This window comes from Tachypleus tridentatus, chromosome 2, assembly GCF_004210375.1.
Source record: "Tachypleus tridentatus isolate NWPU-2018 chromosome 2, ASM421037v1, whole genome shotgun sequence".
Classification (NCBI taxonomy): Eukaryota; Metazoa; Arthropoda; class Merostomata; order Xiphosura; family Limulidae; genus Tachypleus; species Tachypleus tridentatus.
In genome coordinates, this window is record NC_134826.1 from 152,444,027 (window position 1) to 152,462,449 (window position 18,423).

The 18,423-nt window shown below is 33.0% G+C and overlaps 1 protein-coding gene across 1 annotated transcript in view; it reads right to left on the minus strand.

The window, feature by feature from the left end:
- LOC143245648 (bridge-like lipid transfer protein family member 1) overlaps positions 1-18,423 on the minus strand; it is a 225,671-nt gene that overhangs the window by 15,209 nt on the left and 192,039 nt on the right. Inside the window, 9 exon segments of the mRNA XM_076491997.1 lie at positions 71-292; positions 295-337; positions 1,445-1,621; positions 1,623-1,686; positions 1,794-1,992; positions 4,882-5,039; positions 6,578-6,758; positions 9,167-9,439; positions 13,399-13,548. Of these exon segments, the coding sequence (XP_076348112.1) occupies positions 71-292; positions 295-337; positions 1,445-1,621; positions 1,623-1,686; positions 1,794-1,992; positions 4,882-5,039; positions 6,578-6,758; positions 9,167-9,439; positions 13,399-13,548 (1,467 nt within the window).

Below are 18,423 nucleotides of genomic sequence, written 5' to 3' on the forward strand. Positions count from 1 at the left end.
GCTTTGTTCTACTTGTTAACAGCCTTGTTCTACTTGTTACTAAAGTTCATAAATATCGAGTCATCATTACCATCATCATTATTCACATCTTGGGCTTCAGTTGCAAAGGTCACGGTAGGTTCCTTTAAGCTGAAAATTGCCCAGGCTTTTGAACGGAAGTTTATCCCATGAAAGCATGCCAAAGAGATGTTGTTTCCAGACAACTCCACTGTGCCACCTAAGATTGTACCTCGACGTGGAAGAGCAAAAGGAAGTGTGCTAAGTTGAAGTCTGGATACCATCCCAGGGACCTTTGCCAGTGTCTGTGATGGCGAAGTTTCAGCATCTCCTGGAAGTCCTGGTGCAAAAATGTTTGACAATTTAAAAAAGTGGCTTCACATGTTTTTAAACAAAAAAAACAAGAAGAAATCTTTAATCCTGCATGTTTTGCTTCATCTAACTAAAGGTCCATCTTTTGTCTATCTTAAGTCAATGTTCACTCAATACTAGAAATTGTATTCTGATTGGACATATGGCCAACAGCCTATCTAAAGTATTACTTGAGAAAGGAAGCACAATATGTTAATATAATAACAGGTTGGCAAATAATGATTTATGAGCACAAGGAAGAGTGTTACTGATGCTGAAACACACTACATGTTAGTCTAAAGGTTCGTGATATAAAGACTGTTATAACTGGAAACAAAGAAACTATGTAAAGAAAATGTCATTCAAAAGGAGATGACATTCTTAATGGTTAGTTTTTATATGTACAGAGTAAAATATATCTTCATGAAACATACTGAAACACACACATTTTAAGGGTTAAGACAAAGTCTTAAATTATTAACCACATTTTCAGAGCAAACTGAGTAGATCCAAAGAGTCATGAAGGATTCTTCAGATGACACATAAAACATACCTTCAGTAACTTCAAGACAAACCAAGTATGTCTGAAGGATCATTAAATATTATTTAAAGATGAAACATAAAACATATCTATAGGAACTTTAGGAAACCCAAGTATATCTGAAGTCCTTTAGGGACTCTTTAAAAATCATATCTTTAGGACCATCAAAGGTTCTTTAGATGTGACACATAAAGCATATCTTTAGAAATTTTGGACACCTAAGATGTCCAAAAGGCCATAAAGGATTCTTTAGAGATGACACATAAAGTATACTTTTGGGATCTTCAGGACATACCAAGTACATCTAAGGGACCATAAAATAATTTTTTTTAGAGATGACACATAATACACATCTTCTGGAAACATCCAGTATATCTGAAAGGTCACAAAGGATTATTTAGAAGTGACACATAAAACATACTTTATGAACTTCATGACACACCAAGCATAACCAGAGGATACTATAAAGAATATTTTGAGATGACACATAAAACATACTTTCAAGGACTTCTGGAGTCACCAAGTGTATCTATAGGACAATAAAAGGTTCCTTACAGATGACACATGAAACATACCTTCTGGATGTTGCCTTAAGCGCCGAGATGGGTTTCTAATGGAGTGTCGCTGGTAGTGTGGCTGGAGTGAAGAGAAGACACGCTTACTGCTGTGAAACTGCTGGGAGAAGAATTCCTCTAGTTTAGTATACATTTTAACAAGGTCAGTAGTGGTCGAACTTGGAGATCAGTAGCTGTAGCTGATCCCAGCCCAAGTTCCCATGAATGAAAATTAAAGCAGGACTGAAAAAAATAAAAAGGAACGAATTTTGCATAATTTTAACATACAACTTATAACACAAGGTAAACTATTCCAAAAGTTACATGTAACCCTTGTAATGGAGCCATACCGTTTCGTTGGTTTAGCCATTACAGCATCATCTCCTTTCTCGGAAGTAACTCTCCACTCGTCTCTGAGTGTAGTTTCCAGGGTGCAAACTCTTCCCATCAAGACACTGGTGCCCATGTAGTCCAGCCTCGACTCTAACGCTCCAAGCTTAAGTGTGACTGTGTGATCTGGTTCTTTCTTGACGTCTTCTTTCAGATGTACTAATATCAAATTGTTATACAAACTTCATGAATACACCAATCTTTACAAAACAGCAGCAGTGTCACTTATAAGATATTCACCATCAGCTACAAGACATCCATGTTTATTTTATTTAGAAAAAATTAACGTCATCAAGATAAAAGTTGCACTGAGATTGGAAGTACTTCAGTAGATACAGGATAAAACTAAATAAACTACTCTCAGCTAACACCATTATATAGTCCAAAGTCAAAAAACATCTGTCAGTTTCTTAAACAGGAAATACAAGACATTTGTATCTGTGGTTTTACAACAAATCCACACTGGGCTATCTGCTATGTCCATCATGGGAAATGTACCCACATTTTAGACTTACATCAAATTACCACTGAAGAACTATAGAAACCAATCTTTAAAATTTATTTTTGTAAACTTTTACCTGAAAATGGTTATCAGAATGTCTTAAAGAAATCTGAGGAACATTAACTGATTCTTAAAGTTAAGATAAACAGGTTTTAACTGTCTTACAATTCTAACAGAAAGGAATTTTTCATGTTGTAGTCATAATTTTTTTGAAAACAAACCAAATGTTATGTACAACAAAAACAAAATGAAAGACATAAATACCTGCATTTATGGTCTTTAACAGCAACCAACCTTCCTATCAGACTGAATGTCAGAGCATTTCTTACAATATTTACGTATTTACAATTAGCATGATAGCTTTCAATTACAGTCATTCCAAAATTATACTTGAGACATTTTGATACCCCAAGTAGTTTATTTCTAATGTAAGTAATGACAGTTTTAGGAACAAATATATTTTAAACTGTTTTATCAGATACAGAATTCTGGATACACAGCAAACAATTTCTATTATTCAACTTATTTGAGAAAGGACACTAAATGTATATTTGAACCAATTCTTTTCTCACTCAAAGTGATTACGAAAAATCAGTTATAAATTATAAAAACAACTATTTCAGAGGCTTCTCAGAATTCAATTAAAGATCAGAGCAAGACGTACATATATATCCACTAACACAAAATATGTTACCGGCTGAAATTCTCTCTCCTTGACAATCGACACCAATTTCAAAAATATAATGAATGAATGTGAGACAATTATATTTAACTATTATATGATAACAGGTCTAGAAGCTTAAACATAAATGATCATCTTAAGTTTCTAACCCAACAATACACTATTCATACACTCAAATATCACACTCACTACAACACTAAACCCAAGGATATAAATGATCATCTTAAGTTTCTAACCCAACAATATATTATTCATACACTCCAATATCACACTTACTACAACACAGAACCCAAGAATATAAATGATCATCTTAGGTTTCTAACCCAACAATATATTATTCATACACTCCAATATCACACTCACTACAACACAGAACCCAAGGATATAAATGGTCATCTTAAGTTTCTAACCCAACAATATATTATTCATACACTCCAATATCACACCCACTACAACACAGAACCCAAGGATATAAATGATCATTTTAAGTGTCCAACCCAACAATACACTATTCATACACTCGAATATCACACCCACTACAACACCGAAACCAAGGATATAAATGATCATCTTAAGTTCCTAACCCAACAATATATTATTCATACACTCCAATATCACACCCACTACAACACAGAACCCAAGGATATAAATGATCATCTTAAGTTTCTAACCCAACAATACATTATTCATACACTCCAATATCACACCCACTACAACACAGAACCCAAGGATATAATCATCTTAAGTGTCCAACCCAACAATACACTATTCATACATTCAAATATCACACCCACTACAACACCGAAACCAAGGATATAAATGATCATCTTAAGTTCCTAACCCAACAATATATTATTCATACACTCCAATATCACACTTATTACAACACAGAATCCAAGGATATAAATGATCATCTTAGGTTTCTAACCCAACAATACATTATTCATACACTCCAATATCACACCCACTACAACACAGAACCCAAGGATATAAATGATCATCTTAGGTTTCTAACCCAACAATACATTATTCATACACTCCAATATCACACTCACTACAACACTAAACCCAAGGATATAAATGATCATCTTAAGTTCCTAACCCAACAATATATTATTCATACACTCCAATATCACACCCACTACAACACAGAACCCAAGGATATAATCATCTTAAGTGTCCAACCCAACAATACACTATTCATACATTCAAATATCACACCCACTACAACACCGAAACCAAGGATATAAATGATCATCTTAAGTTCCTAACCCAACAATATATTATTCATACACTCCAATATCACACTTATTACAACACAGAATCCAAGGATATAAATGATCATCTTAGGTTTCTAACCCAACAATACATTATTCATACACTCCAATATCACACCCACTACAACACAGAACCCAAGGATATAAATGATCATCTTAAGTTCCTAACCCAACAATATATTATTCATACACTCCAATATCACACCCACTACAACACAGAACCCAAGGATATAATCATCTTAAGTGTCCAACCCAACAATACACTATTCATACATTCAAATATCACACCCACTACAACACCGAAACCAAGGATATAAATGATCATCTTAAGTTCCTAACCCAACAATATATTATTCATACACTCCAATATCACACTTATTACAACACAGAATCCAAGGATATAAATGATCATCTTAAGTTTCCAACCCAACAATACACTATTCATACACTTGAATATCACACCCACTACAACACCAAAACCAAAAATATAAATGATCATCTTAAGTTCCTAACCCAACAATATATTATTCATACACCCCAATACTGCAGCCACCACAAGACAGAACCTAGAGTATGTACAGACTTACATGTTGTATCAATTTCGCTAAGTTCAATGTTTCCACCCACAATTCCTCCTTTAGCATCAAGCGAAGAACCGACAAGAGTCATCGTGATGAAGAAGTTTCTGTGTCCACTACTACTTATTGACAGTCTTCCTTGTGACTTGAGATCTCTTGTAAGCCACCTGGAGGTTAAAGTGCAACAATGAACAGTAACATATTTTATATTTTTAAACTTTATTTGTAGAGTATAAAACATAAATACCACTAAGTTAATCAAGAGAGATGTAAACACTGCCATTTGTGAACTAAACTGAACACAGTTACTAATGATAACCTTTACAAAATCTAGTACAAGATCTCTAAACCAACATGTAAATAAAGATTAACAGACAGTAAAAACTGTAGTTTCACTTTTGAAGTGAACCGAGTACAGACCAGAACATTTACATCTCTGTCAACAGACAGATTAAAGAATACGTCACAATGTTTTAGAGTTAACAAAATTTATATAACCAACCTAGTTATCACTGTATCTCAGTAATATTGGCGTTACAACATAATGTATAATGTTTAATTTAATGTCGAAGTCTGCTGAGTAAGTCATTTCTTTGAAGAGAAATGAGATTAACCCACATATAGCTTAGTTAGAAAGACAGATAAACTACAGTGGTTTTACATGTACCAATATAGTTATTTGATAATTCTTGTGGGAATCTGCAACAAATGTTTTTCCCTTTCCACTTGAGAGATTAAATGGGGCTTATGACAAGGTTTAACATGAAGCCCTCACTTCTCTGTATATATTTTAGTTATAATGTTATGCTATAAGAAGAATAATTAAAAATTAAACATTTATTAGTAAATAGTTATAATTTCAATCACCCTTGGAAGATAAGTAATATCCAAATACCAACCAGGTTTATTGGATCAGCCTGGGCTTTGTACAGTGTTACAGATTTAACATTATTTTTATATTTACATTTGTTTCAGTTTAATATAACTATTTAGAAATGTATGTAATGTATATTGTTAAATGGATAATGCACAACTCCCTCTATTCTCTAAATTTGTAGAAGATTCTCAAGAGCAAGAATCAACATCGTACTTGGTGTGTATGAAATACTAGTGATTGTTGGTTATTGTTACCAAGTGAACTTCTGAGAATGTCTCCTAAAAAAGTTTATAAATCGATTTCTAAGAGAGAGTTTAATATTATTAGACTGCACTCAGAGCATTTGACACTCACACATCATAGATGTATGGACAAATTCTTAGTAAAAATATTGTCGTCCAGTGAAAGTTTTGTGAAGATACACAGAATATGTTAAAAGTTATAATATGGGAACACTATTGGTCACATGGTCAGTGTAATCCACAGGATGATAGTAAAAGATTTAAGCTTCTTCAATTAATGATTTGATGGTTAAATTTTTACTGAGAATGAAAATAAAAAGAAAGCAACTTAGAATAAGTAATTATCAGTTTATTCACTGATATATTAAACACCACAATACATCTACATTCTGAAGGAGCATGCCTCCTGCTAGTACAATGGTAAGTCGACAGACTTACAACACTAAAATCAGGGGTTTGATTCCCCTTAGTGGGCTCAGCAGATAGCCTGATGGGGCTTTGCTATAAGAAATACACACTTCTGAAGGAGTTCTGCTAATAATTATGGGAAGGAAGAAATCAACTTTTAATATTAAAACAAACTTACGTTGTATTTCCCATCACATTACCCATGTTCATGTGAACATTGAGGCGAGAAAGATTAAGAGCACATAACACTAATGTTTCCCATGTGTTTCCTTGTCTGCTGGTGTACTGGGTAGGTGAGGACGGTTGGAGACCTTTGAACTCTTGGGAAGATGGTAGTGTAGTCACGTAGATCTGAGTCCCTGTTCACAATACACAAATTATAAAACACAATTCTTGTATGAGATAGTAAAGACTAAATATAAATAAACTAATGGGAGACTTGTCTGAGACCCTGTGGACAACATACAAATTAAACAATGGGAGACTTGTCTGAGATCCTGTGGACAATATACAAATTAAATAATGGGAGACTTGTCTGACACCCTGTGGACAATATACAAATTAAACAATAAGAGACTTGTCTGAGACCCTGTGAACAACATACAAATTAAACAATGGGAGACTTGTCTGAGACCCTGTGGACAATATACAAATTAAACAATGGGAGACTTGTCTGAGACCCTGTGAACAACATACAAATTAAACAATGGGAGACTTGTTTGAGACCCTGTGGACAATATACAAATCAAACAATGGGAGACTTGTCTGAGACACTGTGAACAACATACAAATTAAACAATGGGAGACTTGTCTGAGACACTGTGAACAACATACAAATTAAACAATGGGAGACTTGTCTGAGACCCTGTGGACATTATACAAATTAAACAATGGGAGACTTGTCTGAGACACTGTGAACAACATACAAATTAAACAATGGGAGACGTGTCTGAGACCCGGTGGACAACATACAAATTAAACAATGGGAGACTTGTCTGAGACCCTGTGGACAATATACAAATTAAACAATGGGAGACTTGTCTGAGACCCTGTGAACAACATACAAATTAAACAATGGGAGACTTGTCTGAGACCCTGTGAACAACATACAAATTAAACAATGGGAGACTTGTCTGAGACCCTGTGGACAATATACAAATTAAACAATGGGAGACTTGTCTGAGACCCTGTGAAAAACATACAAATTAAACAATGGGAGACTTGTCTGAGACCCTGTGGACAACATACAAATTAAATAATGGGAGACTTGTCTGAGACCCTGTGGACAACATACAAATTAAATAATGGGAGACTTGTCTGAGACCCTGTGAACAACATAAAAATTAAACAATGGGAGACTTGTCTGAGACCCTGTGAACAACATACAAATTAAACAATGGGAGACTTGTCTGAGACCCTGTGAACAACATACAAATTAAACAATGGGAGACTTGTCTGAGACCCTGTGAACAACATACAAATTAAACAATGGGAGACTTGTCTGAGACCCTGTGAACAACATACAAATTAAACAATGGGAGACTTGTCTGAGACCCTGTGAACAACATACAAATTAAACAATGGGAGACTTGTCTGACACCCTGTGAACAACATACAAATTAAACAATGGGAGACTTATCTGAGACCCTGTGAACAACATACAAATTAAACAATGGGAGACTTGTCTGAGACCCTGTGAACAACATACAAATCAAACAATGGGAGACTTGTCTGAGACCCTGTGGACAATATACAAATTAAACAATGGGAGACTTGTCTGAGACCCTGTGGACAATATACAAACTAAATAATGGGAGACTTGTCTGAGACCCTGTGAACAACATACAAATTAAACAATGGGAGACTTATCTGAGACCCTGTGAACAACATACAAATTAAACAATGGGAGACTTGTCTGAGACACTGTGAACAATATACAAATTAAACAATGGGAGACTTGTCTGAGACCCTGTGGACAATATACAAATCAAACAATGGGAGACTTGTCTGAGACCCTGTGAACAATATACAAATTAAACAATGGGAGACTTGTCTGAGACCCTGTGGACAATATACAAATCAAACAATAGGAGACTTGTCTGAGACCCTGTGAACAATATACAACTTAAACAATGGGAGACTTGTCTGAGACCCTGTGGACAATATACAAATCAAACAATAGGAGACTTGTCTGAGACCCTGTGGACAATATACAAATCAAACAATAGGAGACTTGTCTGAGACTCTGTGGACAACATACAAATTAAATACTGTATTTTTCGGTGTATAAGATGCACCTCTATTTTCAAGGCTATCTTCAGGAAAAAAATATTTTTCACAGCTATCATTTATTTATTTGTTTAGGCAGTAGAGACAGAAAATATTTGACCTTCGGTGTATAAAATGCAGGGGGGTTTGATACCCATTTTTTGGGTGAAGAAAAGTCCATCTTATATACCGAAAAATATGTTATAGGGAGCTTCATTTGAGATTCTGATGACAATACATAAAAAACAAGTGATGTATCTGTTCTTATATAAAGTACAGTAAAGGGGAACTTTATCTTTGAAGTGAGAAGATTTGTTTCACATGTAACACTAATGTGGTATTAGGAAGAGGTTATGTTTTATGAGATTGTGTGGGTAAAACATGTAGGCAAACTTGCATATAGCTATAAAATACATTCACTAATGTATAAAGTTCTGTCCTTTTAACTTGAAGAAAAAATATTTTTTAAATACTAAACAAGATGGATGACGTATTAAACCTGTTGCTCTATTCCAAGATTGTTGAGAATCAAAGAGATCTAGATGAAGATTGTTTCGGTTGTGCTGATACGTCGCTTGAGGTTGTTCTGCAGGTAATCCATTGTCTGAGTGTTCTGAGATAGTTTCCATTTTTCCTCCAACAGGAAATGAAATGTTACTGTGCTGAGTACCGGGTACATGTTGGTGAGAGGAGCTAGTGAATGTACATACATCAGGTTTTGCTCCTTTAGGAGAGAGAGTGCCACTACTACTGCTTGTTTCTAAGGAATCTTCTGAGAAAAACAAACAAAGGGTAACATTTTATAATAATAATAATTTTTATTTGATGTCACCTATAATTATTTAGAAGACTCATACTAAACCATTATTAATTATTCATTGCTGATTGTACTTATTACAATAGTAGTAATGGTTTATTGTTAACATAACTTGTCACAAAATGCATAGTAATTCACTGTTAATTTCAGGTTGTTGTAAATGTACAGGACTAGTAATGATTCATTGTTAACTGTTACTTGTTACAATAATAGTAGTTGTTTACTGAGAATTATACCTTGTAACAATATTTACAGGACTAGTAGTGATTCACTGTTAACTGTTATAATAATAGTAGTTGTTTAGTGAGAATTATACCTTGTAACAATATTTACAGGACTAGTAGTGATTCACTGTTAACTGTTATAATAATAGTAGTTGTTTAGTTAGAATTATACCTTGTAACAATATTTACAGGACTAGTAGTGATTCACTGTTAACTGTTATAATAATAGTAGTTGTTTAGTTAGAATTATACCTTGTAACAATATTTACAGGACTAGTAGTGATTCACTGTTAACTGTTATAATAATAGTAGTTGTTTAGTGAGAATTATACCTTGTAACAATATTTACAGGACTAGTAGTGATTCACTGTTAACTGTTATAATAATAGTAGTTGTTTAGTTAGAATTATACCTTGTAACAATATTTACAGGACTAGTAGTGATTCACTGTTAACTGTTATAATAATAGTAGTTGTTTAGTTAGAATTATACCTTGTAACAATATTTACAGGACTAGTAGTGATTCACTGTTAATTCTTATAATAATAGTAGTTGTTTAGTTAGAATTATACCTTGTAACAATATTTACAGGACTAGTAGTGATTCACTGTTAACTGTTATAATAATAATAGTAGTTTAGTGAGAATTATACCTTGTAACAATATTTACAGGACTAGTAGTGATTCACTGTTAATTGTTATAATAATAGTAGTTGTTTAGTTAGAATTATACCTTGTAACAATATTTACAGGACTAGTAGTGATTCACTGAAAACTGTTATAATAATAGTAGTTGTTTAGTTAGAATTATACCTTGTAACAATATTTACAGGACTAGTAGTGATTCACTGTTAATTGTTACAATAATAGTAGTTGTTTAGTTATAATTATACCTTGTAACAATATTTACAGGACTAGTAGTGATTCACTGTTAACTGTTATAATAATAGTAGTTGTTTAGTTAGAATTATACCTTGTAACAATATTTACAGGACTAGTAGTGATTCACTGTTAACTGTTATAATAATAGTAGTTGTTCAGTGAGAATTATACCTTGTAACAATATTTACAGGACTAGTAGTGATTCACTGTTAAATGTTATAATAATAGTAGTTGTTTAGTGAGAATTTTACCTTGTAACAATATTTACAGGACTAGTAGTGATTCACTGTTAACTGTTATAATAATAGTAGTTGTTTAGTTAGAATTATACCTTGTAACAATATTTACAGGACTAGTAGTGATTCACTGTTAACTGTTATAATAATAGTAGTTGTTTAGTGAGAATTATACCTTGTAACAATATTTACAGGACTAGTAGTGATTCACTGTTAAATTTTATAATAATAGTAGTTGTTTAGTTAGAATTATACCTTGTAACAATATTTACAGGACTAGTAGTGATTCACTGTTAATTATTACAATAATAGTAGTTGTTCAGTGAGAATTATACCTTGTAACAATATTTACAGGAGTAGTAGTGATTCACTGTTAATTGTTAATTTCACAGATGATCCTTCTTTGTTAATTTTAGCCAATTAATAAAATTTCTTTCATGTAAAACAGTTCTTTTGTTCTTACCTCATGTCCAAATCCAGAAGGTATTCTTAACTTTTAAACCAGATAAAATCATAAACAACATTAGGTATTTCTTGAGGAAAAATATTATCTTTAATTTTTGATACGTTTTTCAACCTACATTTATATTTAAAAATAAATTATGTCTGTTTGAAGGTTGACTCTATGATAGATATTAGTAATTGTTTTTTTACTATAATATAAATGCTTTCTAACATACAAAATGAACATTATTTTTATAGCAATATTTTTATATTTTTTGTTTCTAATATTTTCACTACCTTATATGGGATAAAACTAATGATATTAATATACAGTCCTGAAGAAGACTTTTCACAGGAACTATACAATCCAATATTTCCTTGTTGTTATGTGTTAAAACACCCAAGTAAACAACTGTTGTTTTGTTCAATGTTCTACTGTAATCTTTATACTATTATACTTAGATATTCACATAACTGTTTTACAAGTTCCACTACCTTGAAGATAACACTTATAGTATACAGGTTTGAAACTCTTCAGATATTCATCACAAAGGAGCAGATATGATATGGTAGTAACATATAAGACGATAGTGTTAGAGCCCCAATTAGTGATATTAGACTATTGGCTTTATAATTATAGTCACTAACATTCTACTATTATTAAATAGACACTGTGAGAACAAACATTGTGTTAACAATAAAGGAAATGGTGTTATAATCTTAAAAAACAAATGATTACGTTCTAAACATACAAGCTATTTAAAACGTGTAGTATATTTGAACCCACTAAAGTGAACATACAAGATGATTTAGATGATAAATTTAAGAAAATAGAAATCAAATGGTAAGTTTCTCCATGCTAACATTTACTGAGATTTATTACCAAGAAGTCACATTTGTTTTTGTAATGAGTTGAAATATATACATCAGTTAGTGAATAGTAAAAATAACATGTACAGGTTACAGTAGAACACCGAGCCCAAAACAACATGTACAGTTTGCAGTAGAACAGTGAGCCAACAACAACATGTACAGTTTGCAGTAGAACAGTGAGCCAACAACAACATGTACAGTTTGCAGTAGAACACAACGCCCATAACAACATGTACAGTTTGCCGTAGAACAGTGAGCCCATAACAACATGTACAATTTGCAGTAGAACACCAAGCCTACAACAGCATGTACAGCTTGCAGTAGAACACCGAGCCCACAACAGCATGTACAGCTTGCAGTAGAACACCGAGCCCACAACAGCATGTACAGCTTGCAGTAGAACACCAAGCCTATAACAACAAGTGATTATTGGATTGTGCAGCATTGAACAAAATAATTTTTACAGGATTATAATTCTGATATTTCTATCCCCAATAAACATAATATAATATAAAGATAACTTTTTGAAAATATTAGTTGACTAAAATTATACATACTTATGAAAAATACAGATAATATTTCTGTGCAAAGAAAAACCAACAAACAATTAATGTTGTTTATTAATTTATTTTCCTTAGTCATGACATTAGGTATATAATATTAACCACTGAGTAGTTATGAACTACACTGTGAGAAAATCCAGACCTACAAAGCAAAAAACAGAGTGATCAGTTCAGTAATAAAACATGACACTGAGAGAAACTTCATTAAGTATTTAACACCCAACATCAATGAAGTAGGATCATCTGTAATGTGGCTGTTACAAGTTCTTGAAAGAGATTTATAATGAGATGGGAAGACAACTCTCTTCAAAATTAGTCCTATTCACAGAAATAGCATATAAAAAAGAAAATAGCGTACAACATATATGAGGGAAAGAAATTTTATAGGTGAACATAAATAATATGCTATTCTGGTTAATAGTAGGACATGTAATATTAAACAAAGTACATTATAAAATGAAGCTTAAGTCAAAAACAAATACTGGTGTATCACTAAATTATTAAGAATAGTTTGTGTCTGTAAATCAATGGATACAATTATTTTTGTGACCATTATAAGTTCTGCTAATAAAGTTAAAGAGATGTGTTTTTGATAAACTTTTTTTTAGAATATAAATAATCATTTCCCGTTTAAATAATCTGTCTATATAGTTCTAAACCTTAGAACTTAATAATTTAATTATACTCCCTTACCCTGATCACTAAACAATGCACTCGAACTCTGATCTCCAAGAAACATTCTCCGAGCAATACTTCTACGATACCATGCTTTTGGGAAGGCGAGTATCTCTGTCAGTCGACGCATATCGTACTTGAATGAGGCAGAACCAACATCACAGATGGCTAAAAAGTCAAACAACGTCAACAAAAACACATTAAAATTATCTTATTCTTTACTTATAACTTAATAATTATCTTTAGTTGTAAGTTTCATTTTCTATTATAAAGAACTAGAAACCTCACAATTCTATCTAACAATGAGCATATAAATTTCAGATTGTTGTAAACCTGTATATTACCAAGAGTACCTCCATTAGCTACCTGTACATTACCAAGAGTACCTCCATTAGCTACCTGTATATCAACAAGTCTTCATTTTCACAGTTCACATGGTTACTCTAGTATTACCAAGAGTATCACCATTTTACTAGTTCACACAGTTACTCTAGTATTACCAAGAGTATCTCCATTTTACTCATTCACACAGTTACTCTAGTATTACCAAGAGTATCTCCATTTTACTAGTTCACACAGTTACTCTAGTATTACCAAGAGTATCTCAATTTAATAGTTCACACAGTTACTCTGGTATTACCAAAAGTATCTCCATTTTACTAGTTCACACAGTTACTCTAGTATTACCAAGAGTATCTCCATTTTACTAGTTCACACAGTTACTCTAGTATTAACAAGAGTATCTCCATTTTACTAGTTCACACAGTTACTCTGGTATTTCCAAGAGTATCTCCATTTTACTAGTTCACACAGTTACTCTAGTATTACAAAGAGTATCTCCATTTTACTAGTTCACACAGTTACTCTAGTATTACCAAGAGTATCTCCATTTTACTCATTCACACAGTTACTCTAGTATTTCCAAGAGTATCTCCATTTTACTAGTTCACACAGTTACTCTAGTATTACCAAGAGTATCTCCATTTTACTAGTTCACACAGTTACTCTAGTATTACCAAGAGTATCTCCATTTTACTAGTTCACACAGTTACTCTGGTATTACCAAGAATATCTCCATTTTACTAGTTCACACAGTTACTCTAGTATTACCAAGAGTATCTTCATTTTCATAGTTCACATGGTTACTCTAGTATTACCAAGAGTATCACCATTTTACTAGTTCACACAGTTACTCTAGTATTACCAAGAGTATCTCCATTTTACTAGTTCACACAGTTACTCTAGTATTACAAAGAGTATCTCCATTTTACTAGTTCACACAGTTACTCCAGTATTACCAAGAGTATCTCCATTTTACTAGTTCACACAGTTACTCTAGTATTACCAAGAGTATCTCCATTTTACTAGTTCACACAGTTACTCTAGTATTACCAAGAGTATCTCTATTTTACTAGTTCACACAGTTACTCTAGTATTACCAAGAGTATCTCTATTTTACTAGTTCACACAGTTACTCTAGTATTACCAAGAGTATCTCCATTTTACTAGTTCACACAGTTACTCTAGTATTACCAAGAGTATCTCCATTTTACTAGTTCACACAGTTACTCTAGTATTACCAAGAGTATCTCCATTTTACTAGTTCACATGGTTACTCTACTATTACCAAGAGTATCTCCATTTTACTAGTTCACACAGTTACTCTAGTATTACCAAGAGTATCTCCATTTTACTAGTTCACACAGTTACTCTAGTATTACCAAGAGTATCTCCATTTTACTCATTCACACAGTTACTCTAGTATTACCAAGAGTATCCCCATTTTACTCATTCACACAGTTACTCTAGTATTACCAAGAGTATCCCCATTTTACTAGTTCACACAGTTACTCTAGTATTACCAAGAGTATCTCCATTTTACTAGTTCACACAGTTACTCTAGTATTACCAAGAGTATCTCAATTTTACTAGTTCATACAGTTACTCTGGTATTTCCAAGAGTACCTCCAATTTACTAGTTCACACAGTTACTCTAGTATTACCAAGAGTATCTCCATTTTACTCATTCACACAGTTACTCTAGTATTACCAAGAGTACCTCCATTTTACTAGTTCACACAGTTACTCTAGTATTACCAAGAGTATCTCCATTTTACTAGTTCACACAGTTACTCTAGTATTACCAAGAGTATCTCCATTTTACTAGTTCACACAGTTACTCTAGTATTACCAAGAGTATCTCCATTTTACTAGTTCACACAGTTACTCTGGTATTTCCAAGAGTATCTCCATTTTACTAGTTCTCACAGTTACTCTAGTATTACCAAGAGTATCTCCATTTTACTAGTTCACACAGTTACTCTAGTATTACCAAGAGTATCTCAATTTTACTAGTTCATACAGTTACTCTAGTATTACCAAGAGTATCTCCATTTTACTAGTTCACACAGTTACTCTAGTATTACCAAGAGTATCTCCATTTTACTAGTTCACACAGTTACTCTAGTATTACCAAGAGTATCTCCATTTTACTAGTTCACACAGTTACTCTAGTATTACCAAGAGTATCTCCATTTTACTAGTTCACACAGTTACTCTAGTATTACCAAGAGTATCTCCATTTTACTAGTTCACACAGTTACTCTAGTATTACCAAGAGTATCTCCATTTTACTAGTTCACACAGTTACTCTAGTATTACCAAGAGTATCTCCATTTTACTAGTTCACACAGTTACTCTAGTATTACCAAGAGTATCTCCATTTTACTAGTTCACACAGTTACTCTAGTATTACCAAGAGTATCTCCATTTTACTAGTTCACACAGTTACTCTAGTATTACCAAGAGTATCTCCATTTTACTAGTTCACACAGTTACTCTAGTATTACCAAGAGTATCTCCATTTTACTAGTTCACACAGTTACTCTAGTATTACCAAGAGTATCTCCATTTTTACTAGTTCACACAGTTACTCTAGTATTACCAAGAGTATCTCCATTTTACTAGTTCACACAGTTACTCTAGTATTACCAAGAGTATCTCCATTTTACTAGTTCACACAGTTACTCTAGTATTACCAAGAGTATCTCCATTTTACTAGTTCACACAGTTACTCTAGTATTACCAAGAGTATCTCCATTTTACTAGTTCACACAGTTACTCTAGTATTACCAAGAGTATCTCCATTTTACTAGTTCACACAGTTACTCTAGTATTACCAAGAGTATCTCCATTTTACTAGTTCACACAGTTACTCTAGTATTACCAAGAGTATCTCCATTTTACTAGTTCACACAGTTACTCTAGTATTACCAAGAGTATCTCCATTTTACTAGTTCACACAGTTACTCTAGTATTACCAAGAGTATCTCCACATTTTTACTAGTTCACACAGTTACTCTAGTATTACAAAGAGTATCTCCATTTTACTAGTTCACACAGTTACTCTAGTATTACCAAGAGTATCTCCATTTTACTAGTTCACACAGTTACTCTAGTATTACCAAGAGTATCTCCATTTTACTAGTTCACACAGTTACTCTAGTATTACCAAGAGTATCTCCATTTTACTAGTTCACACAGTTACTCTAGTATTACCAAGAGTATCTCCATTTTACTAGTTCACACAGTTACTCTAGTATTACCAAGAGTATCTCCATTTTACTAGTTCACACAGTTACTCTAGTATTACCAAGAGTATCTCCATTTTACTAGTTCACACAGTTACTCTAGTATTACCAAGAGTATCTCCATTTTACTAGTTCACACAGTTACTCTAGTATTACCAAGAGTATCTCCATTTTACTAGTTCAGTTACTCTCACAGTATTACCAAGAGTATCTCCATTTTACTAGTTCACACAGTTACTCTAGTATTACCAAGAGTATCTCCATTTTACTAGTTCACACAGTTACTCTAGTATTACCAAGAGTATCTCCATTTTACTAGTTCACACAGTTACTCTAGTATTACCAAGAGTATCTCCATTTTACTAGTTCACACAGTTACTCTAGTATTACCAAGAGTATCTCCATTTTACTAGTTCACACAGTTACTCTAGTATTACCAAGAGTATCTCCATTTTACTAGTTCACACAGTTACTCTAGTATTACCAAGAGTATCTCCATTTTACTAGTTCACACAGTTACTCTAGTATTACCAAGAGTATCTCCATTTTACTAGTTCACACAGTTACTCTAGTATTACCAAGAGTATCTCCATTTTACTAGTTCACACAGTTACTCTAGTATTACCAAGAGTATCTCCATTTTACTAGTTCACACAGTTACTCTAGTATTACCAAGAGTATCTCCATTTTACTAGTTCACACAGTTACTCTAGTCCATTTTACTAGTTCACACAGTTACTCTAGTATTACCAAGAGTATCCCATTTTACTAGTTCCATTTTACTAGTTCACACAGTTACTCTAGTATTACCAAGAGTATCTCCATTTTACTAGTTCACACAGTTACTCTAGTATTACCAAGAGTATCTCCATTTTACTAGTTCACACAGTTACTCTAGTATTACCAAGAGTATCTCCATTTTACTAGTTCACACAGTTACTCTAGTATTACCAAGAGTATCTCCATTTTACTAGTTCACACAGTTACTCTAGTATTACCAAGAGTATCTCCATTTTACTAGTTCACACAGTTACTCTAGTATTACCAAGAGTATCTCCATTTTACTAGTTCACACAGTTACTCTAGTATTACCAAGAGTATCTCCATTTTACTAGTTCACACAGTTACTCTAGTATTAGTTCACAAGAGTATTCTCCATTTTACTCATTAGTTCACACAGTTACTCTAGTATTACCAAGAGTATCTCCATTTTACTAGTTCACACAGTTACTCTAGTATTACCAAGAGTATCTCCATTTTACTAGTTCACACAGTTACTCTAGTATTACCAAGAGTATCTCCATTTTACTATTCACACAGTTACTCTAGTATTACCAAGAGTATCTCCATTTTACTAGTTCACACAGTTACTCTAGTATTACCAAGAGTACCAAGTTCACACAGTTACTCTAGTATTCCAAGAGTATCTCCATTTTACTAGTTCACACAGTTA